Genomic DNA, 23,586 nt, shown 5'->3' with positions numbered 1-23,586 from the left:
ATTTCCCGTAAAGTTTTGAATTAAAGCTAATGTTATATTTACATTTCTTTTGACATTTGTGTACCAGTCTCTAAAATGCTATATTGTGGTTTTAATCTAACACGTTCAACCAATGATTTCAACATTAAATATGAAGAAATTCAACTGCATAAAATTGCAGGACAAATCATCCGGAAACCTAGATCTGTTATAATTTGCTCTAGAAAATGTAAATAGTGCTATTTATCCGAGAAAATAAATATTGCCTATAAGTTTGCATGTGGAATTAATCTTGAAATCATGAAAACTTGTTCAGATTATTGTTAATTTCTTGGCCTATATGTATTATTCACGCAGGTTGAAAGGGCATGCAATATAAAGCCTTGCGCCATGTCCATGCCAATTGAGAACTGGTCTATGTGAACAGAGTCGGTCAAACTGAAGGGTTTCAGTGATTGGTTGGTTACCTGTCTCCTCAATCAGCTGCATTCGATCCCCATACCCTATACGCACTTTCAAAGCCGCCTCTCTCGCGCTCACTCAATCTCCGAGTTGCTATCACACATTTTGCTCCAATCCTGGCGATTTATCGAGCTCTTTAGATATATTTAAAAAAAACGTTATACGTCATCTGCGAAGGTGGATCATGTAGTGTTCCAATATTTATAAAGCTCCGTGCGAACAATACATTGTGGAGGAGGAATAGGTTTGGAAAGAGACCTTTAAGGACGAGTTTCTCGCTGCTGTCAGCGACTTGGTTCTACGTTTAAGACAAGGTAAGGCTCTCTGCACCTCCTTATTCAATAATCCAGTAGTTTTCTTTGATGTTTTTGTGTTTTTCTCAAGCTACAAACACTTTTAAAATAGGCAACTTTTTTTCAGTGTTACTTTCTTAAAGGAAGATACTATACTAGTATTAGTCAGCATCCGCCTTACACGTCTCAAACGCTAGCCAACTGTAGGCTACTGTATTTCAATCAATGTGAGTGTATCCCCCGCTTTTGCTTGATTTATTACAATGCACTATAAAACGCGGGACGCCTTGGGAATATTGAACCCCTGACCTGTATAAACGCACATAAATAGACAAGCCGACGTATGTAACCTGTACAACTATTTGGAATACTTGTCAGTTTCTCGTCATTCAAGGGGAAGTAAATTGAGGCGGAATGAAGGAGACTTCCAGTAGATTTAAATCAGGATCATATTTTTCTTTCGTTTAGCCTACTTCACCCATGTCTTCTGCATAATTATCAGAAACCATGCTTGTCATACAAATATGTGTCTGTGAAATGCCTTTTAAGATTGGAAAGTAAGTTGCATGACTAACAATTGCAACATAAAAGCTCCATTAACGTTTTGGGAAATTATTTCTCTCTCCTCTGGACAGAGAAAAGAAGCACGAGTCAGACTTTACACAGTAGCACGTGGATTTTTTGAGATGTTCCTTCTGGAGCTCAGTCACTTGTCAGCGCTGGTCACAGCGCTCACATCAGTGCTCTCCGCCCTGATCCTGCTTGCCGTCTCCAGGCAACTGTGGACCTTCCGGTGGACCATTACGCGGGACACAGAGAGCAAGTTGCCGCTACCCAATGGGTCCATGGGCTGGCCGCTGGTTGGAGAAACGTTCCACTGGCTCTTTCAGGTATGAGGAGTATTGTTTCGTTTTTTACAAGCGTTCCAAGATAGACTATATGTGCCTTTTACGCGACGTATGTCACCATGCATGTGATGAGCTAAAGAGTTTGTTTGTGTTAAAATGTGCAAAGAAACAGCACACAACTTATGAAAACATTACATCTCAGTTCAGTTCAGTATACTGTATACTGAATATAATGCGTCCATGGTACTATACTTGTGTGGACTTGATGAGCGTGTGTAATTCATTCTTGCGGTGAAAAACAGACGCTTTCACTTCAATTCCACACCGCGCTCCTGTAGGAATGCATCCCGCTTCCAGACTGGGCGTAAACTAGGAGGCACGGGGTAGAGCCTTAAGGCTATGGGTAGAACGCGCCCTCTTTATACACATGAAATGAACACCTCCTTTACCGCTTTTGTGTGTGTTTGTGTTTTATGACAGGGGTCCAACTTCCACATCTCCAGGAGAGAGAAGCATGGCAACGTTTTTAAAACTCACCTTTTAGGAAAGCCTGTTATCCGGGTGACTGGTGCCGAAAACATCCGTAAAATCTTGCTTGGAGAACACAACTTGGTATGCACGCAGTGGCCTCAGAGCACCCGTATTATCCTGGGACCCGACACTCTGGTCAACTCTATCGGAGATTTGCACAAGAAGAAGAGAAAAGTAAGGATGAAATAAAGATGAGTAAAAACCTGCAGGGGACATAACTTGGTGAGGCATGATCATCTTCTAGGCCTGTTACTCGCCAGGGAGGCAAATCAAGGCAATAAAATATGCACATAATTCCCTGCTGTTGTTATTGAGTTATTATACGTAATAACTAGAGAAGTATCGAGATGATTCATTTTGTCTCAGGTATTATTCAATTGTTGTCTGGAGTACCTTGTAGCCTACCAGGTGATAACTTGTTATTATGCTTTCCTTTAAGATCTTGGCAAAAGTGTTTAGCCGCGGGGCCTTGGAGACTTACCTACCTCGCTTGCAAGATGTTGTCAAGTCTGAAATTGCAAAGTGGTGCTCGGAGCCTGGCCCAGTGAATGTTTACGTCTCAGCCAAGTCTCTCACATTTCGCATTGCTGTCAGAGTCTTGTTGGGACTGAAGATGGAGGAAAAACGCATAGTATACCTGTCTAAGATCTTTGAGCAACTCATGAACAACCTCTTCTCACTACCAATTGACGCACCTATGAGTGGCCTCCGCAAAGTGAGTAAGCCTATAGCCAACAATGTTATAATGCTGTAAAATTATACGCATATTTAATTTATGTTTTAATCATTGTAAAAATGATAGTCCTGAGAAATGATAACCCTGAAATGATAATACGTTTATTTATTATTAATATGTTTGTTTTTTTAAAACAATTGTAGCCTAATTCATATTGTATGGTGTGGCATGATGACAAAACTATTTTGCTAACTGGCATTGGTAACAAAAAACTTGCACATCACATTAACTCAAAATATGTTATTAGAATGGAAAATAATAAATATAATATAATTTCAAACACTGGATGGAAATATCCCATCAAGGCAGCTAAAAATCCATTAGATGCCATGCTGATGTATGTTTTCTTTCCAGGGAATAGAAGCCCGGGAAATCCTACATGCGTGCATGGAGAAAATCATAGAGGAGAAAATGCAGAAACAACAGTCTGATGAGTACTATGATGCTTTCGATTACATGTTGATCAGTGCCAAGGAAAATGGAAATGAACTCAGCATGCAGGAGTTGAAGGTAAATTATTGTATTTTTCTGTTTAACCATTCTGCTTTGGTCATATGCATATACAATCCCACATTTGCAATTGTGTAGTCAGTCTTATTTGGAGGTTTATAGCCTACTAAATTGAATTGACAATTTATTTACTTTGGACGACCAAAACAAATGTCCAATATTATAGCCTAAATAAAATGTTCATTGTGTTCTGTTTCTGGTGTCTAGGAAACCGCGGTGGAGTTAATATTTGCTGCTCACTCAACTACAGCCAGTGCCTCCACTTCGCTAATTCTTCAACTCCTGCGGCACCCCGCTGTGGTGGAGAAAGCCCAGATAGAGCTGGAGTCCGAGGGTCTCGGCTACGAAGCACACAGCTCGCACAGATGCTCCGGCAAAGAAAATGGTCTGAAAGGTCCTCTTGCGGCGGAACATGAGGAACATCGGCCTCTAGACGCAGAGGACACCCTGTTGATGAATGTGAACGGGACTGTTAATTGCGCACTGGATGAAAACGAAGAAGCTCGCTGTTCTCGGTCTCATATTCCTTGTTTAACTTTGGAGAAATTGAGCCATCTACGTTACATTGAATGTGTCGTCAAGGAGGTGCTGCGGTTTCTCCCGCCAGTGTCTGGAGGATACAGGACTGTGCTACAAACATTCGAATTGAACGTAAGTATATAATTACGCGCGCTTTTTACACACTACGGAAGCGCACTATACTCTTTAAAAAAAAGGTTCTGGGAAGAACCAAAAAGGTTCCTTTTTGTAGGGTTATTTGATCAGAACCCCAGGGGTTATTCTTCACTGAACCAAAATTGGTTCCATATGGAACCATTGGGTTGCATATAGGGTTTATTTACAATAAATGTCGGTTCTATATACAACCTTTAGTGGTGCCATATATGAAGCATTGAACACACTTTGGTTCTATCCAGAAGCTTTTTTTCTAAGAGTGTATTGTAGCTGACCTTAGATCAACCCCATGACCAGGCCACACCGCATCATACTTTAGATTTACTGTGATGTCGGGCAATTAGTCCTCTCAACTGGCTAGAACATAAACCATTATTCGAAAGCAGATACAATGCGATGTCAGTAATTTTTAATTAATTGAGCGAGTTTTCAATACACCATAATGCGTGCAGCGCTCAAGTGCATCTCCCAATCATTGCTCCATATAAAGTGACAAAGAGATTCACATAGGGTTTTATTTGAAATGAGGGATATAGTGAACTGAGGACCCTAGGGTAAAAGTATAAATAACTTTGAAACCGTCTGGATATCCTGGAAGGCTATGTTTTAGCCTATGCCCGATCTTGGATGCGATTAGATATATTCTAGTCGGATTATGAAAATGTTATTCATATTGATTAATTATTAACTTACAAATGAGAAAAATGAATATTGATGTTTAGGGTCAATGTGATATGTTGTGAGATACAGATGATGCTGAATATGCCTTAACATTTCCGGAACTTAAAGAGCATTCAATCTGACTGTAAAGCGGTTGTCACTTGCCAATAGCGACCTTTATCTTGTAAATATTGTATTGAAGTTGAATTTTTGTTTTGTCTCTCTACTTCCAAGGGCTACCAGATTCCTAAAGGATGGAGTGTAATGTACAGTATTCGGGACACCCATGAGACAGCTGCAGTGTTCCAGAGACCGGAGATCTTCGACCCAGACCGCTTCGGGCCCGAGCGTGACGAGAGCAAGACTGGGCGCTTCAATTACATTCCATTTGGTGGCGGAATAAGGAGTTGCGTCGGAAAGGAACTTGCCCAAATGATACTAAAAACCCTGGCAGTTGAGGTGATTGGCACGTGCAAATGGACACTCGCCACGGAAAAATTCCCCAAGATGCAGACGGTGCCAATAGTCCACCCCGTCAATGGACTGCATGTGCATTTCAATTACGCATAGACTACTCCGATAGTTTAGATATGTCATTGTGTTATTATTAAAAAAACATGAATTAAGCTCATTAACTTTCCGCAATTGCAATTTTAAGTTATTCACTATGAATACATCAGAAAGAACCCTATGCTGTGAGAAACATGGTGGTCATTGTAGAGTGGAACCAATGCATGGTGCCAGTGACCTGTGATGATCTGCTTATCGCCAAGATCGCCTTTTTACGCACTGGGAAAAGTGACTGCATACATTTGCTATTCTTCACGGACATCCGGGCGCCCACTTCCATAACATAGCAAATCGAAAAATGATAGCCTATATTTCAGCACCATAATGCAATATACAATGGACGAGTAGGGCTTTCCTCTCACAACAAACATTATCTGTGCTCAGGACTGATTATAAATATCCGTCTATTATACGAAATTGTCTTTCAGATCTTGCACTTGGTCTCCACGAAATACATTCAGAAATACATTCCAAATGTATGTGTTTATGTCCAGTATGTAAGTAGATATAAATGAGATATAGGCCTACATTTATAGGCAAAATAATTGTATGTGTGTATGAAATGAAGTAGTATTACAAATAAGCTTTATTTATAGAACACTTCGGTTACGTCTGTGTACATATGAAATAATAATGAATAGGCCTAGTTATTTATAATCAATGTAAAGCATAGACCGTTAAAACCATAGGCCTAGAGTATCGCTAATTATTCGATTATTTAGAGGCTATAGATCAAAATGCAATTATATAAACTTACCTAGAGAAAATAACCAATTATTATTTGTATTCTTATTATTATTACATGTTCCATCATTATGAATAATTGTTTGTTGATTTTAAAGCATGATGGAAGCGCTGTGAAATGACCCGGTTAAGATGGATTCATGGAAGGAGATAGCACTTTTTCTCCATTACGGAGTGTGTATATACAGTATTTGTTCTATTGATTGAATGTGTGTATTTTTGTGCAGATGTTGCTCGTATTATCTATAGAACGATGTAAAGGGTAAATTACAAAAAAGTGTATTTCTGCCATAGAATAGGACATTTTACCATACAAAATGTGCATTTGCTGCCATCATGTTAACCACAATGTATAGATTCCCGTTCTATAAAAATACCAATATGAACTTCTTTATAGATAAAATTGTTAAGGTTTTGATAATATGACATTTGAAAAGTGTGCCAGTATTATCACAGTATACGCCTATACAATATATTATGAAATATGTTATGTTTTTAATATGACATCCCAAAATATAGTCAATTGTAAGCGTAGTATATAGTCTTACTGGTTAGATGGGTCTGTTTTCGTTCGCCAACTCATATCATTGAATTCCATAACCACAAGAACGATTTGCATATCATATGACAGGCTCCGCCCCCGAAGACAAATGGAACCTGAAAGGTTACACCTTCAGAGTGAACTCGGATTGCAGTGTGACCCTCTAGTGAACCATTTAACTCTGCCCTATTGACCCTCAGTTTAGGTGACGGCTTTGTTAACTGTGCGTTCACGAGCAGTGACCATAACACCAATGATATCTCACAACATAATTTCCACACCAAAGAATTCTAGACCTATAGCTCACTATCTGACTTTCCTCCATAGACGACTGAAATTATTCATTGTAGGTAAGACACTTGATTTAAACCCTCAGACCACCCACGTTTAACAGAACGACCCCCACCCTCTCACTCTCTATCTTTCTCTCTCTCGCTCTCTCTTACCAAGTTAAAGCCGACAGTGTAAAATGACCCTTCTCAAATTACCTTCAAAAAGGTTGAAATTATTCTAAATTGTAGGCTATATACCCTATAGGTTAATTGAGACATTGAAAAACCTGTATGAAATCCTGACGTCAATAGGCCTATAGATTGAGATATGGTATGATTATGCACTCAATTTGATTGTCATGATTGACAGAATAGACGACTGTGAAGATAATGGCGCGATCCTAATTATGAGTGCTATAGGGCCCTGTAACTCGTCATTTGGTGGGCAGTGAACTTGGCGACGTTTTGGCACCAGAGTTCACAAGGATGTCACGGTCCGTGTTGTAGGTCACATGCAGGTCAGCGCATAGGAATGGGACAGAGCGTCCCTGCCCCCAACTCTGTTGGAATCGCGCTGCGGTAATGGGTTTTAAACACCGGGTGCACAGAGGATGGTGATTTGGAGAGTGTTAGATGGCATCGCCATTTCAAAGTAATCTATTCATTAACAGTAAAACCCCGTAGAGTAAACTAAATACAAAACATGAATCCGTTGCCGCTAGAAAAATATAGGACAATACATTGATATGCATACAAAGTGAACACAGAGGCAGCGCTTGTCCTAGCCTATTGACACATGTGTCGAGCCTGGATGTCCTCTTCATGGACACGAGTCTCTCTCGAAAGTATAATAGGTCAAATGTTCTATTAACATAATCAAGCCCGATCAGTCTCAGGCTACGGGATGCACGCTGTAAACGAAGAACACAATATATTGGGTAACCGATGAGGTCTTTTCCAAAGTAAAATGCTTTTATTCTATTGTGAGGCCCCGCACCAAGAAATGGTTAAACATTCGGACCAGTCCACTGTGGGCGGAGCACGGGGCGCGAGCAAAAGCAACACAATTAAAGATGAACTCTGAGTGAACTAATTTGTCTGGCCCAAGGTAAGATGAGGCATAGTTGGGGGAAACGGGCGTATAAAAGCGCAGAATGGAGGGTGAGACACAACAGTCAAGTGAAACATTTGGCTACTTCCACTCCCCGAGGTCCACTCCACGCCGTCCATCTTGCACTTGTTAAAAAAATTCTCCTAGAGATGGGGTTCGGCGCTTTATTCATAACATGTTTTTGCACTCTCGTGCTCCCACTCCTTTTGATCGTGGCGGCGATGAAACTGTGGGAAATGTACGTCATTAGTGGAAGTGATCCAACCTGTCAGAGTCCTCTTCCTCCGGGTACCATGGGACTGCCCTTCCTTGGAGAGACGCTTCAGATGGTCCTACAGGTAACTGATGATGGAAATTGCAAACTCTGATCCTGCCTATATTTGCAGTGTGCAGCAGGCTGATGTCGATTAGTTGGGGTTATGCATCAGGCTGAAATGTGCTCACAGAAAATAGTTGCTATTGAATAAACTGAAAGATTGTTAAGTAGCCTAATTCAAGCAATTTAAGTATGCAATTGATAGTGTGCATTCATACACGATTTATTTTTCCAGAGAAGAACATTTCTAAAAATGAAACGTCAGAAATATGGATATATTTATAAGACGCATCTCTTTGGGAGTCCAACCGTGAGGATAATGGGTTCAGAACATGTGAAAAAGATTCTGATGTCAGAACACAAATTGGTCGCGGCTCAGTGGCCAGCATCAGTCCGACTCATCCTCGGGTCGCACGCCCTCTCCAATGCGCACGGCGCGCTCCACAAGAGCAAGAAAAAGGTAGGCAATGTTGAGTAGCCTACATATCTGTGTAGGCACCTCGTGGTTTATACTTATAATGAAAAACACATTGTAGTTTACACGCCTTTTCCTTATAGCATACACTTAAAGCGCTCTCTCCTGTTTGCCTGCAGGCGATCATGAAAGCCTTTTCCCGGGAAGCCATGGAACAGTATATTCCTGTGATCCGGGAGGAGGTGAGATGCGCCGTGGATAACTGGCTGCAGAGCGACTCTTGCGTGCTAATGTACCCAGAGATGAAGCGCCTCATGTTCCGCATCGCAATGAGGATCCTGCTTGGCTTCGAGCCCGAGCAAACAAAGACCGACGAGCTGGAATTAGTGGAAGTGTTCGAAGAAATGATAAAGAACCTTTTCTCCCTACCAATCGATGTTCCTTTCAGCGGCTTGTACCGGGTAAGTTGCCTGTGAAATGGTAGGATGGATTGATTGAAGCAGCCCTGGAATGCGTCACATGGGGCTACAGTGTGCGCACAACATTATTGACCGATATGTTTTCACCATTCCGTTTATAGGGTCTGAGAGCGCGCAACATCATCCACTCAAAAATAGAGCAAAACATCAAAAAGAAGCTGTCCAATATTGATAACAACAATAATTATAAGGATGCGCTGCAATTATTGATTGAGGACGGTGAGACGAAGGAGGAGCGAGTAAGCATGGAGGTAACAGATTCCTTTATTTTTCATGGTCATTTGATGTAGAATCACTTCCATTTACTCCATGTATGAACCATTATTTATGTATTTCCAACAGGAGATAAAAGAATCTGCCACAGAATTACTATTCGGTGGCCACGAGACGACAGCGAGCACTGCGACCTCTCTGGTGATGTTTCTCGGGCTGCATGCGCATGTCGTGCGTAAAATGCGCCATGAGCTTCAGGAGAAGGTTGGTATCGCCAGAGGAAGAGGCGAAGCGCGAGGTATAACTGGGCAAAAATCTGTCTTCTCCAGCAGGTGGCGTTTTTTTCGTATATTTTTCGCTCACTAAGTAATGAGTTTTTGTATGGAGGTCAATGAGTGTCGAATTTGGTTAACTGTGTGGTCAATTGGTTAATTGTGTGGTTTATTTGATCGACTAGAAGTTTCGCAATGCTTAGGTTGTTATAAGTGTCCTAATATAGCCTGAGTAAGACACGTGACATCCCAGCAACTTTGAGAAAAAACACTTCAAATTGGATTTGTGCCTGTTGTTCACGCTCATATCTGCCCTCTCATTGGCTAGACTGCCGTCCATTTTTTAAGACTTTTCTTTTCATTGTTAGAGCGCCCACTTGAGTAGCTGGGCCCGGTTTTCCAAACGGATCATAAGAATAAGTTTATCGTTAGATGCATTTGTAGGAACATCTTTAAATCTCAGAGCTGTTTCCCAAAATCATATTTATGGACGTTGCACTTGAAAACGCTCGTAATCTAACGCCTGCCTAAAACCACTCAGCTAGGTTTTTTCCCCCTCCCGTGTCACTTTATACACATAAGATCTCCGCTAAACATAGTATCACATGGTTTATCTCTGTGACTTCTGAACAAAGTTGACTAAAAATACAAAGTTGCCAGTGTCTTTGCAATTGATACAAACAAGCGACGTAGGCTATATCAAAATGCTTAAAATAAAACCGAGATGACTGAAATAAAATATAAATAGTAGGCTATAGGCCTATTTCAATCATATTGAAATACATTTAATGTTCAATCAATTGAGTTCTATTCTGCAACTAGGCTACAGTAGTTTAACATGTGCGCAATGATGTGCGCCATTGGGGATTTAGTGCACTTTTATTAGGTAAGCATTCAAATAAGCCGTCTTTATATTTGCAGCCATAAGTGGAAATATCTCTTTAGGGGTTGATCCGTCATCAGTATTGTGAAATAAATATAATGTGAAGGAAAGATTTGAATGGAGAAAGTTGATCTGAGAGCAGCGCTCCCTATAAATCGTTCGATCCTATCAGTATGGACACATGCTCCAACGTTACCAATGCATGATTTTTTGGGAAACACATGTTTCATCTTCGCACGTTGTAGGAAAGATGCATCGTTAAAACGCTCCTAAACCTAAATTCCATCGCCCTCGGGAAACCGGGCCCTGGTCAATATAATGGATGCTGGCTGGATAATCTGTGGTATCGCTCTGTATGTTTTATTTATTTCACCTTTATTTAACCAGGTAAGCTAGTTGAGAACAAGTCCTTTATTTAACCAGGTAGGCTAGTTGAGAAGAAGTTCTCATTTACAACTGCGACCTGGCCAAGATAAAGCAAAACAGTTCGACACACAACAACACAGAGTTACACATGGAATAAACAAACATACAGTCAATAATACAGTAGAACAAAAGAAAACAAAAAGTCTATATACAGTGTGTGCAAATGAGGTAGGATAAGGGAGGTAAGGCAATAAATAGGCCATGGTGGTGAAGTCATTTCAATATATCAATTAAACATGGGAATGGTAGATGTGCAGAAGATGAATGTGCAAGTAGAGATACTGGGGTGGAAAGGAGCAAAATAAATAAATACAGTATGGGATGAGGTAGTTGGATGGGCTATTTACAGATGGGCTACGTACAGGTGCAGTGATCTGTGAGCTGCTCTGACAGCTGGTGCTTAAAGCTAGTGAGGGAGATATGAGTCTCCAGTTTCAGTTCTTTTTGCAGTTAGTTCCAGTCATTGGCAGCAGAGAACTGTAAGGAAAGGCGGCCAAAGGAGGAATTGGCTTTGGGGGTGACCAGTGAGATATACCTGCTGGAGCGCGTGCTACGGTTGGGTGCTGCTATGGTGACCAGTGAGCTGAGATAAGCCGGGGCTTTACCTAGCAGAGACTTGTAGATGTCCTGGAGCCTGTGTGTTTGGCGGCTAGTATGAAGCGAGGGCCAGCCAACGAGAGCGTACAGGTCGCAGTGGTGGGTAGTATATGGGGCTTTGGTGACAAAACAGATGGTTCTGTGATAGACTGCATCCAATTTGTTGAGTAGAGTGTTGGAGGCTATTTTGTAAATGACATCGCCAAAGTTGAGGATCGGTAGGATGGTCAGTTTTACGAGGGTATGTTTGGCAGCATGAGTGAAAGATGCTTTGTTGCGAAATAGGAAGCCGATTCTAGATTTAATTTTGGATTGGAGATGCTTGATGTGAGTCTGGAAGGAGAGTTTACAGTCTAACCAGACACCTAGGTATTTGTAGTTGTCCACATATTCTAAGTCAGAACCGTCCAGAGTAGTGATACTGGACGGGCGGGCAGGTGTGAGCAGCGATCGGTTGAATAGCATGCATTTAGTTTTACTTGCATTTAAGAGCAGTTGGAGGCCACGGAAGGAGAGTTGTATGGCATTGAAGCTCGTCTAGTTAACACAGTGTCCAAAGAAGGGCCAGAGGTATACAGAATGGTGTCATCTGCATAGAGGTGGATCAAAGAATCACCAGCAGCAAGAGCGACATCATTGATGTATACAGAGAAGAGAGTCGACCCGAGAATTGAACCCTGTGGCACCCCCATAGACACTGCCAGAGGTCCGGACAACAGGCTCTCCGATTTGACACACTGAACTCTATCAGAGAAGAAGTTGGAGAAACAGGCGAGGCAGTCATTTGAGAAACCAAGGCTGTTAAATCTGCCGATAAGAATGTGGTGATTGACAGAGTCGAAAGCCTTGGCCAGGTCAATGAATACGGCTGCACAGTAATGTCTCTTATCGATGGTGGTTATGATATCGTTTAGAACCTTGAGCTTGGCTGAGGTGCACCCATGACCAGTTCTGAAACCAGATTGCATAGCGGAGAAGGTACGGTGGGATTCCAAATGGTCGGTAATCTGTTTGTTAACTTGGCTTTCAAAGACCTTAGAAAGGCAGGGTAGGATAGATATAGGTCTGTAACAGTTTAGGTCTAGAGTGTCTCCCCCTTTGAAGAGGGGGATGACCGCGGCAGCTTTCCAATCTTTGGGAATCTCAGACGATACGAAAGAGAGGTTGAACAGGCTAGTAATAGGGGTTGCAACAATTTCAGCAGATCATTTTAGAAAGAGAGGGTCCAGATTGTCTAGCTCGGCTGATTTGTAGGGGTCCAGATTTTGCAGCTCTTTCAGAACATCAGCTGCCTGGATTTGGGTGAAGGAGAAATGGGGGAGGCTTGGGCGAGTTGCTGTCAGGGGTGCAGGGCTGTTGATCGGGGTAGGGGTAGCCAGGTGGAAAGCATGGCCAGCCGTAGAAAAATGCTTATTGAAATTCTCAATTATAGTGGAATTATCGGTGGTGACAGTGTTTCCTAGCCTCAGTGCAGTGGGCAGTTGGGAGGAGGTGCTCTTATTCTCCATGGACTTTACAGTGTCCCAGAACTTTTTTGAGTTTGTGCTACAGGATGAAAATTTCTGCTTGAAAAAGCTAGCCTTAGCTTTCCTAACTGCCTGTGTATATTGGTTCCTAACTTCCCTGAAAAGTTGCATATCACAGGGGCTATTCGATGCTAATGCAGAATGCCACAGGATGTTTTTGTGCTGGTCAAGGGCAGTCAGGTCTGGAGAGAACCAAGGGCTATATCTGTTCCTGGTTCTAAATGTTTTGAATGGGGCATGCTTATTTAAGATGGTGAGGAAAGCACTTTTAAAGAATAACCAGGCATCCTCTACTGACGGGATTAGGTCAAAATCCTTCCAGGATACCCGGGCCAGGTCTATTAGAAAGGCCTGCTCGCTGAAGTGTTTTAGGGAGCGTTTGACAGTGATTAGGTGTGGTCGTTTGACCGCAGACCCATTACGGATGCAGGCAATGAGGCAGTGATCGCTGAGATCTTGGTTGAAAACAGCAGAGATGTATTTTGAGGGCAAGTTTGTTAGGATGATATCTATGAGGGTGCCCATGTTTACGGATTTGGGGTTGTACCTGGTGGGTTTATTGATAATTTGTGTGAGATTGAGGGCATCAAGCTTAGATTGTAGGATGGCCGGGGTGTTAAGCATGTCCCAGTTTAGGTCACCTAGCAGCACAAGCTCTGAAGATAGATGGGGGGCAATCAGTTCACATATGGTGTCCAGAGCACAGCTGGGGGCAGAGGGTGGCCTATAGCAAGCGGCAACGGTGAGAGACTTGTTTCTGGAAAGGTGGATTTTTAAAAGTAGAAGCTCGAAATATTTGGGTACAGACCTGGATAGTAAGACAGAACTCTGCAGGCTATCTCTGCAGTAGATTGCAACACCGCCCCCTTTGGCCGTTCTATCTTGTCGGAAGATGTTGTGAGGGATGGAAATGTCCGGGTTTTTGGTGGTCTGCCTATGCCAGTATTTAGACACGGCTAGGACATCCGGGTTGGCAGAGTGTGCTAAAGCAGTGAATAAAACAAACTTAGGGAGGAGGCTTCTGATGTTAACATGCATGAAACCAAGGCTACAGGTAACTGCCAAAATAAAGGAAACAATTGAGTAAATGAGGGACACAACATATTGAAAGCAGTTGCTTCTACACAGGTGTGGCTCCTGAATTAATTAAACAATTCACATCCCATCATGCTTAGGGTCATGTATGAAAATGCTGGGCAGGCCTTATTTTGGCTACCATGGCTATGCCCCCATAGGATGATACTGCCCCCATCCACAGTGCACAAGTGGTTACTGAATGGTTTGATGATCCTAAAAACAATGTAAACCATATGCCATGGTCTTCTCAGTCACCAGATCTCAGCCCAATTGAACACTTATGGGAGATTCTGGAGTGTGCCCGAGATGGAGTTTTCCACCACCATCAACGTAACACCAAATAAAGGAATTTCTAATGTAAGAATGGTGTCACATCCCTCCAAAAGAGTTCCAGACAATTGTAGAATCTATGCCACGGTGCATTGAAGCTGTTCTGGCTCGTGCTGGGCCAACATAAGACACTTTGTGTTGTTTTTTCCTTTATTTTGGCAGTTACTTGTATTATGCATTAAAGCAACACTATGCACAATAGGCTAGCATTAAAAGCACTTGATTTTTGTAGTGCCAATGACATGGCATAATATTTTTTAAACTTCATTTGATACCATAAATCATTTGTTTACAACGTTTTCTATGACAAGAAAAGTATAATCAATAGCGGCCCATAGTTTTTTGATAACGATGAGATTAAGATCAGACAAATCTCATTAAGGTATTTATAAATCATATTCTTCCAAATCTAGGGCTATATTTAATTGATTGAATTTGCTGTACACGTCACCCAGAAAGTGGTATTAATAAGAGTACTCTCCATGCAAGAAGCATGTCCCTCTATCTCTGTGTAATTAAATATTAATATATTTACAGCATTTGTTGGGAGCCCAATCAGACGACAAACCGCTGAGTATTGAGTTGTTGGAGCAGTTGAAGTACATCGGCTGTGTCATTAAGGAAACTCTCCGGATCAACCCTCCTGTCCCTGGTGGCTTCCGTGTAGTACTGAAGACTTTTGAGCTTAATGTAAGTACACTTCCGTGTAGGTCCTTAAAAGGTCCTGAAATAACATTTACACAACATTTTAGGCTAAAAGTTTAAAGGAGGCATAATTGATTGTCTTTTGAGAGACACAACATGGAAACCATGTCCTGTTATAACATATGAGTTTTTCGACAAATATCTCACACACGATATGGCAGAAGCTATACTATATGTATTAATATAGAGCTCCCTGTATACAATACCAGGAGGCTGCTGAGGGGAGAACGACTCATCATAATGGCCAGAACGGAGCAAATGGAATGGCACCAAACACCTGGAAACCATGTGTTTGATGTATTTGATACCATTCCACTAATTCTGCCCCAGTCATTACCACGAGCCCGTTCTCCCCAATTAAGGTGCCACCAACCTCCTGTGGTATACATCAATGCCTTCAGAAACTGTATAACGATTGGAATAAAATGATTTGAAGGCATTGCCATCCCCGCCCCAACCTAACAACCTACATTGTGTCTCCTCAGGGCTACCAGATTCCCAAGGGTTGGAAAGTCATCTACAGCATCTGCGACACTCACGACGTGCTGGACACACTTATTAATAAGGAGGAGTTTCAGCCAGAGAGGTTTATGTCACCAGATGACTCCTCCCGGTTCGGTTACATCCCCTTCGGGGGTGGTGCGAGGACATGTGTGGGTAAAGAGTTTGCTAAAGTTTTACTTAAGGTATTCCTGGTCGAGGTGGTCACCAGATGCGACTGGACTTTGTTGAATGGACCACCGACAATGAAAACAGGCCCAACCGTTTATCCAGTGGACAATCTGCCCACAAAATTCACCAAATGTATCCAGACCTACTGATAGTGAAATATTGTCATTTATGTATTGTCATTTATGTAAATACACTTAATATTTAAGATAGACATATTATGTATTTTTCATATTACATATCTTTTGTACGACAGATATTTATGTCAGTAGCATTGTAAAAGCAACATTTTTAAAAGCACTTCATGTTATTGCACTCCAATAGTTCTGAGATAAATCATTTTATGGATATTTTGAAATGCAATTGTTTTAAAGCTGTACTTTATCATTTTCATGCAGCTTAACTCTGTTGTTGCATGTGCAATGTTTTCAATAAAAAAAAAAACGTATTTTGAACAGTTGATTCTCACTTCAAATCTTTCAACATCAAAACCATTTCCATTTTCCCAATATTCTGACTTGGTATTGATAGAGCCCACCCACTGGGCACATTTGGTTGATGTGAATTCAATGTGAAATCATCAACAAATTTCACCATGCCATTGAATTTATATTAAAAGTTGGGTGGAAAAAAACGGAATTCCCTTACGTTGATGACCTTTTGCAAATCCAATCAGTTTTTCACGTTGATTCAACATCATCATATATACTTGTTGAAATGAAGTCGAAACAACATTGATTGAACCAGTTTTTGTGGGAAATGTTTTCATGCAAGATGTCCCTCTATCCCCAAATATTTTTTGGGGGGGTTCAATTTCTTGAAGAAATATAGATCTACAGTTATTGGTACCACTTCCTGTTATTGTATGGACCTACCCACTGGGCACACACTGGTTGAATCAACATTGTTTCTACGTCATTTCAATTACTTTGAACCAACGTAGAATGGCACACGTCAGTTTACATAGCCTACTCTGAATGACATTCACTCCATACTACAATAACTATTACACTTACGGCATCATAAGACCCCAAATTACATTAGACAATGTCAAAAGTGGTGAATTTGGACCCAAAGGCAGCATATGGGGGACAGGATGTTAGACCCCCAAGATGAGTGGGGAGAGGGGTGGCATGTGACTTCATAGGAAGCCGAAGCTTAAAATAATAGTAAATCTTTATCCCCTCAATGTTTATTTCATGTATTTTTGTGCTCTCAAAATGTTCTTTAAGTGACATTGCACAGACTTAATTTATTTTACACACACACACACACACACACACACACACACACACACACACACACACACACACACACACACACACACACACACACACACACACACACACACACACACACAACACACACACACACACACACACACACACACACACACACACACACACACACACAAACAGCCAATAGGCTGAACCAGGCTTTATATAGGGCAAGTGTGGCAAAACAGAGGACATGACAAGGACAAGATAATGATCACTTAAACAGATCCTTTCCCACCTTGCTCCTCCTCATGTGAGTGTAAATGGGACTTTTCACTTCGCAGCAGGGTGGATGAAAGAACTTCTAATGTAATTTGCATGTCTGGTGCACTCTTGCCCTCGAGTTGAACCATATCAATCCCCCTAACTCTCAATCAGGTTACCTATTAGCAACCCATTGGTATTATTTATAATCGAGAGGAGAGGCTTTTCGGAGGGCACCTTGGGGTCAAGAAGAGTTCAGTGATAATAAAAAGGACCCTGAAATTACAGTGTTGTGGTTGGGGGTGGCTTTTAGTCTGCCTGTTGAAATAGTTCGCTAATGAGTAAAGAAAATGAAAAAAAACTGTCGGCAAGAAGTTTAATAGGGATATTTCATAATCAAAGTGCATTTCACATTTGAACAAGTATGTTCATGCACTCTTAGAACTCTTGCTCTCCACTTGTATGCGCTTTGGTTCAAAGTCACATTAAAAGCGATAAGGGACAACAATTTGTGAAATGAGAGGTAACCAGGGCAGATGGAGGGTACGATTGGGCTCCTAAAACATCAAGCCCAAATTTAGGTAATGCCACCTTTAGTGCCAAATGAAATGTAAATTATAACTGACCCCCTAACCTCCCTCTGGAATCATGTCACTTGTATTCTAGTATGGTACAAAAGATAGACATCAATAATGATTTCTTTAAATAGCTTTTCCAGGTCATTGAGAGAACAGTTCATTACAATAAAGAGGTAAAGGAGCGGTCTTTAGAGAAAGATTTACCAGCCCAGACACATTAGACTTCACAAAAAGAAAACAAAATCCAGAAACCATGTTGACTCTTTCGGTGAAGTCAGGGCTAGGCGTTAGACTTTGTGTTTGAGACTTTCTTTTACAGCATTCCAGAGTCAAAGGCAAAAAAATTAAAATGTACCAACAAGGAAAGAGAAACATTACTGTAACAAAGTTTACTGAACTTTACAAGAAGCTGCGAGGAAATACCTTCAGAAGACAAACATCTTAAGAACATAAGGAACTAACCATTTAGATTTCAAAATGTTATAAAGACCATGTTGTTTCATATCCATAAAAACTACCCTTCTCAAATGATGAGGTGATATCCATGTACTAATAGTACATTATGTCTCAATGAAAAACAGATTTGACATCCCCTTTTCTGTGGTCCCTGTAGCAACCCCACTGCCCCACACAGCTCACTGCAGAAACCAGCACTGTTTATTATCACAGTGTCCATCAGTCATAACCTGGTGAAGACAAAAGTGGATATGACCTAGTCTAATATTTATTTAATGGCAAAACCATTGTCTTACTCACTCACCCACAGGCACACGCGCACGCACACGCATGCACACAAACGCAGAACATGATCCAAGCCACAAACAATGCTCTAATTATGTGACTCAGTAAAAGGGAGAGAAACAGAAAGACAGTAAGAGAGAGAGTGAAACAGAGAGAAAGTAAGAGAGAGAAACAGAGAGAGGGACAGTAAGCGAGAGAGAGGAACAGAGAGAGACAGTAAGCGAGAGAGAGGAACAGAGAGAGACAGTAAGAGAGAGAGAGGAACAGAGAGAGAGACAGTAAGCGAGAGAGAGGAACAGAGAGAGACAGTAAGCGAGAGAGAGGAACAGAGAGAGACAGTAAGAGAGAGAGAGAGAAACAGAGAGAAAGTAAGAGAGAGACAGAGACAGAGATTGAATTGAAGAGAGAAAGTAAGAGAGAGAAACAGAGAGAGGGACAGTAAGAGAATGAGAGGAACAGAGAGCGAGAGAAACAGAGACAGTAAGAGAGAGAGAGAAACATAGAGAGACTGTAAGAGAGGGAGAGAGAAACAGCATCCTACTGCTGTGACCTTATCCAGAAAAGGACACAAACTGTTCACACAGGAGGAGTAAGGCGCAAATTAAACTGGGATCTGGCAAGGTGAACGCTAATTATTGGCTATGTCAGACAACATCTGTTATTGTGACATTCCAGCAGTCAGCTTCTCTGAGGACAAGCTGAAACCTCCTCCAGAGTTCATGACTGACAAAGCCCTCTGGCTGTTCCCTTTGGAGTTCACACTCCTCCATTTCCATCACAATAAAGCGCATTTGGCATGATAGTGGTGAGAGAAGAGATTAAGAGATGATACGACACACATTTTTATTTGTGTGTGATGGTGTATCAGACAGGTGTGTAGGGGGTTCATATAGGGGTTTGTATACAGATGTAGGATCTTAATTTGAGCCAGTTTTCTACAGCAGGAAAATAATCCTGCAGCAACAGGAAATGTGAATTATTATGCAGAGGATAATTAATGGACATTTGTGCTGGCGGTTGATATATATATTTTTTTGATAAAATAGTAATTTCAGAAGCATTTTTGAACCTCAAACACATTACACGTTAAACATGTCCTGCTTTGAAAGAAATTGCTCCTGTAACAGGGTGATCAAATTAAGATCCTACATCTGTAGGGGTGTGTGTGGGTGCGTGTGTGTTTGTTAGCATAAGTAGTCTTATGCTCTTGTATGTATTTGGAAGGAGTATATGTTGTTTACTTGTGAAATGGCTAAATTTATTAAGCTACAGTTTTCAAAGGCTCACCTTGTAAACGTTTGGGTTTGTTGCATACAGTTAGAGTGAACTCCCAGCCCTGAAGCATGGTAAAATGAGATAGGAAGCATGCGTAATCATCGCCAAATAACTGCAAAAACTTGTTTTGTGGCAACCTGTGCCTCAAGGTCAGGCAGAGTTTGTAGAAAAGTTAAAACAATCCAAGCTAAATCAAGTATCTGAGGGTTACTGTTTTTGTTTCCTAAAGTTTTGCACATGGTGGACAAAATAAGAGCTCTTTGACAGAGCAGAAGCAGAGGGGGAGGATGAACTGCAAGAGCCCTTGAGTCTCGGGACAGAGTTGTTTATGGTATAAAATCCTGTGTGGGGTTGATATACACTGTACTACCGTGTGCCACATGCCAGCAGAAGTTCAAAAGTTCATCTGAACCATGAACTCTGTCAGGGCACAGCAGGAAGTTCCACCCATGTGTCAAATAAAAGAGAGACAGAGCGGCTCAGAGCAGCATAAAACAATCCGCAAAGTGCTACACACCACCTTCAAGGGCAATGACAGGTGAGAGGTGTCACAACTCCTGCCCCCTTCCTTCCTCTTTCCTGATCTGTACTTCCCCCCTGCTGGATTCACTTTATGACCCTCTGACGACCCCCACGCCCCCTTTTAGGCGCACGCATACAGTCGCTGTGAATGAAACTCAAATCAAATCAAACTTTAATTGTCACATGCGCCGAATACAACAAGTGTAGACTTTACCGTGAAATGCTTACTTACAAGCCCTTAACCAACAGTGCAGTTCAAGAAGAGTTAAGAAAATATTTACCAAGTAGACTAAAACAAAAAGTAATAATAAAAAGTAACGCAATAAGAATAACAATAATGAGGTTATATACAGGGGGTACCGAGTCAGTGTGCGGGGGTACAGGTTAGAGGTAATTTGTACATGTAGGTAGGGGTGAAGTGACTATGCAAAGATAATAAACAGTGAGTAGCAGCAGTGTACAAAAGGGAGGGGGCGGGGGGTGAATGTAAATTGTCCGGTGGCGAATTTATGAATTGTTCTGCAATCTTATGGCTTGGGGGTTGAAGCTGTTGAGGAGCCTTTTGGTCCTAGACTTGGCGCTCCGGTACCGCTTGCCGTGCGGTAGCAGAGAAAACAACCTATAACTTGGGTGACTGGAGTCTCTGACGATTTTATTTTATACAAGCATGGCTGTCTGATCAGTCCTTTCAGTTGTGTGTGCTTTGGGCTGCCCTGCCCAGTGCCCAAAAGAAGAGGGTCTGGGACGTCGCTGTGGTGAGGGGCATCCTTTCCTAGGTTTTGTGTTCATATGTATGTCTGTGTGGTGTGGTGTGTGTCTGTCTGGGACGGACCAGGGAATAAATACAGAGGGTTATGACCTGTGTGTATTTGTTTAAAGATACGTTTTGTGTCACCCCCTGATCCAAAACGCAGCCTAGAAGTGCAAACCAGCAGCAGGCATAACTGGTTCTGGAATGAAAACAAAACCTTAGCTGTTGATACAGATCACTCCTCATGTTGTTACCGACTTATCAAAGAATACAAAGTGTCTAACTTGATCAGTGTAGCCTAATGTTCCTCACATACCATGTTGTTCATTGCTGACTCTGTCATATAATAGGCCTTTTCATTTGCTTAAAATTATTATTGTTTTTAAGAGGGCTCATGGTTTATTGCCTTTCCAATAAGCTTTAGAGAGAGAGGAGGAGTCACATAAATGAAGTTGACTATTCTCACTTGTTCCGGCTTTGATGTGCTTTTTACCAGAAGTCTTAGTCAAGAAGTTGTTTAATGTATTTGGAAAGAAAGCCTGGACTGCTTGCCTTTGAAAGCCTTTAGCATTGACCTGAAAGTGCCCCTGCATGTTTGCTATTAGGATAAATATCCCTCTACAAGGAACAAGTGCCTTGAAAGCTGCGTTGCTTTCTGGGGAGATCTCTCCTCAGAGCTTTTAAGAAAAGGCGGTGCGCTTGACTGGCAGGTAGGCTCTTTAAGAACCCTTCCCCATCCATCAGGGCACAATACGACGGACACAGTTATTTTTAGCTGTTGTGGTATGTGAATCTGTGTGTAGGAAGAGTGCTTCCACAAATTCCACTCTGTGAAAAGGTACATTTACTTTTCATGGCAGTCGCAGGCAGCCTGATATAACATCAAGAGGGGTATTTTAAACAGTCTGCTTCCCTCAGACAGCTCCCATGGTGGGAATTGAACTGTGGCAGCTCTGCACAAGGAGGGAGGGTGACCAGGTCACACAGCGGGCGTGGGGATATGCCTGGGACACTGCAGACGCTTCATTCACATAAATACAGACAGACAATCTCTGATGCACATACTACACACTTTAATGCACAGGGGACAAACATGAGCAGCCATGTACACATACGTTTTGTAGGGTTTGTTGTGGGTTCATATGATAGCTATAAGGTACCTTAAATATTTATAGGATTTATAGGTCACTACTTTCAGTTTCTTTTCTTACACATACATTGACGTTCCAGGTTTGGGTAAATCCACTGCACTGTGTTTTCCAGCTTCTCAAGTTCGTCTCATTGCACCTAATTCCAGGTTAATACGCATCATCACAATTCATTAGGGGGAACAGCCATCTCCTCCAGAATCTGGCCACATATTCATAATCTGATTTCACTTTTTCCAAGGCTGAGCAGCAAGTCATCCATCTTTTTGTCACCCTCAGACAACATGTCTAGCTTCCTCTACATCTGTGAGATAAAGAGAAATCAGCAGCTCAGTGAATAGTGAATATTTGCTATTTGGGTTAATTGGATTCGTTATAACATTTCAATATGTATTTTTTAAAGTATTATTTGTGTACTTGTTTGACATTTGACTGTATTGTTGGGTGCTAGTAACATAAGCATTTCACTGCACCTGCTATTTATAAAAATAAAATAAAAAGTTTAACCTTTATTTAACTATGCTATAACATCGGCTCAACTGTGTACGCGACCAATAAACATTGATTTTATTTTATTTTAATATTGCGCTACCTTCCATCTTCAACTGTCAGACGGAGTAGTACCACATTCCAGACCCTTTTGAGGCTCTTGCCAAAAATCAGGAGAATGCACTCGGTTAAACAGGTCATGTTACAGCAAGTAAGGCACTTGGCTTTGGCCTTGTCAGTACAGATCTCATGTTGACATGAATCAACAGTCAGTGTCATACTGGAGTTTCTTATCTTTACTAAATCAGATAGATAATTATACCTTTAATTAAACATTTGATCAGAAATTTCACGATGGCGCAGTATGTTTGCAAGCGGGGTGGTGTGAGCTGAAACGGGGTAAGTTGATTGATCACTGAAACAGAATCATGTCCAAGAAGTTTCTTGGAGTCTATGCGAGAGGCAATATGTTCCCCACACATAACAAAACTGAAACAGAGAAATATGGTGTTTAAGAATATGAAAGTTTCATGTGTCCCATTTCCTCATAGGTCAGACTTGGCCTACTCTCATCACCTTGGCCTACTCTCATCCTTGCTATCTCCATCTGTGGAAAGTTCCCCAAGCCCTTCCTCCCTCTCTAACCCCCACCTGCACATCTCCCTCCCTCTGTTCCTCCCTCTCTTTCTCAAAGAGTGGAAAGGCCTCAGTCTCTGAGAGACTCACCGGCAGGAGGCTTTATACACAATGTAATTACAACC

The 23,586-nt window shown here is 41.6% G+C and overlaps 2 protein-coding genes across 2 annotated transcripts; both read left to right on the top strand.

Annotated features, from left to right (window-relative positions):
• The first annotated feature begins 340 nt into the window (after nt 1-340).
• Nucleotides 341-6,394, top strand: LOC106577135 (cytochrome P450 26B1). The gene is made up of 7 exons (XM_014154894.3): nt 341-755; nt 1,370-1,624; nt 2,063-2,287; nt 2,553-2,828; nt 3,204-3,359; nt 3,567-4,010; nt 4,929-6,394. Exons 2-7 carry the CDS (start codon nt 1,421-1,423, stop codon nt 5,262-5,264), a joined length of 1,641 nt encoding a protein of 546 aa, XP_014010369.1. The 5' UTR covers nt 341-755; nt 1,370-1,420; the 3' UTR covers nt 5,265-6,394.
• Nucleotides 6,395-7,872: 1,478 nt separating this feature from the next.
• LOC106577136 (cytochrome P450 26A1) lies at nt 7,873-16,295 on the top strand. The gene is made up of 7 exons (XM_014154896.3): nt 7,873-8,270; nt 8,484-8,708; nt 8,843-9,124; nt 9,244-9,393; nt 9,485-9,619; nt 15,004-15,156; nt 15,657-16,295. Exons 1-7 carry the CDS (start codon nt 7,935-7,937, stop codon nt 15,990-15,992), a joined length of 1,617 nt encoding a protein of 538 aa, XP_014010371.2. The 5' UTR covers nt 7,873-7,934; the 3' UTR covers nt 15,993-16,295.
• Nucleotides 16,296-23,586: the final 7,291 nt, after the last annotated feature.

This window comes from Salmo salar, chromosome 18 (assembly GCF_965601325.2).
Source record: "Salmo salar chromosome 18, fSalSal1, whole genome shotgun sequence".
Lineage (NCBI taxonomy): Eukaryota > Metazoa > Chordata > Actinopteri > Salmoniformes > Salmonidae > Salmo > Salmo salar.
The sequence above is the reverse complement of the archived record's forward strand: the minus strand, read 5'-3'. Positions and strand labels throughout refer to the sequence as shown.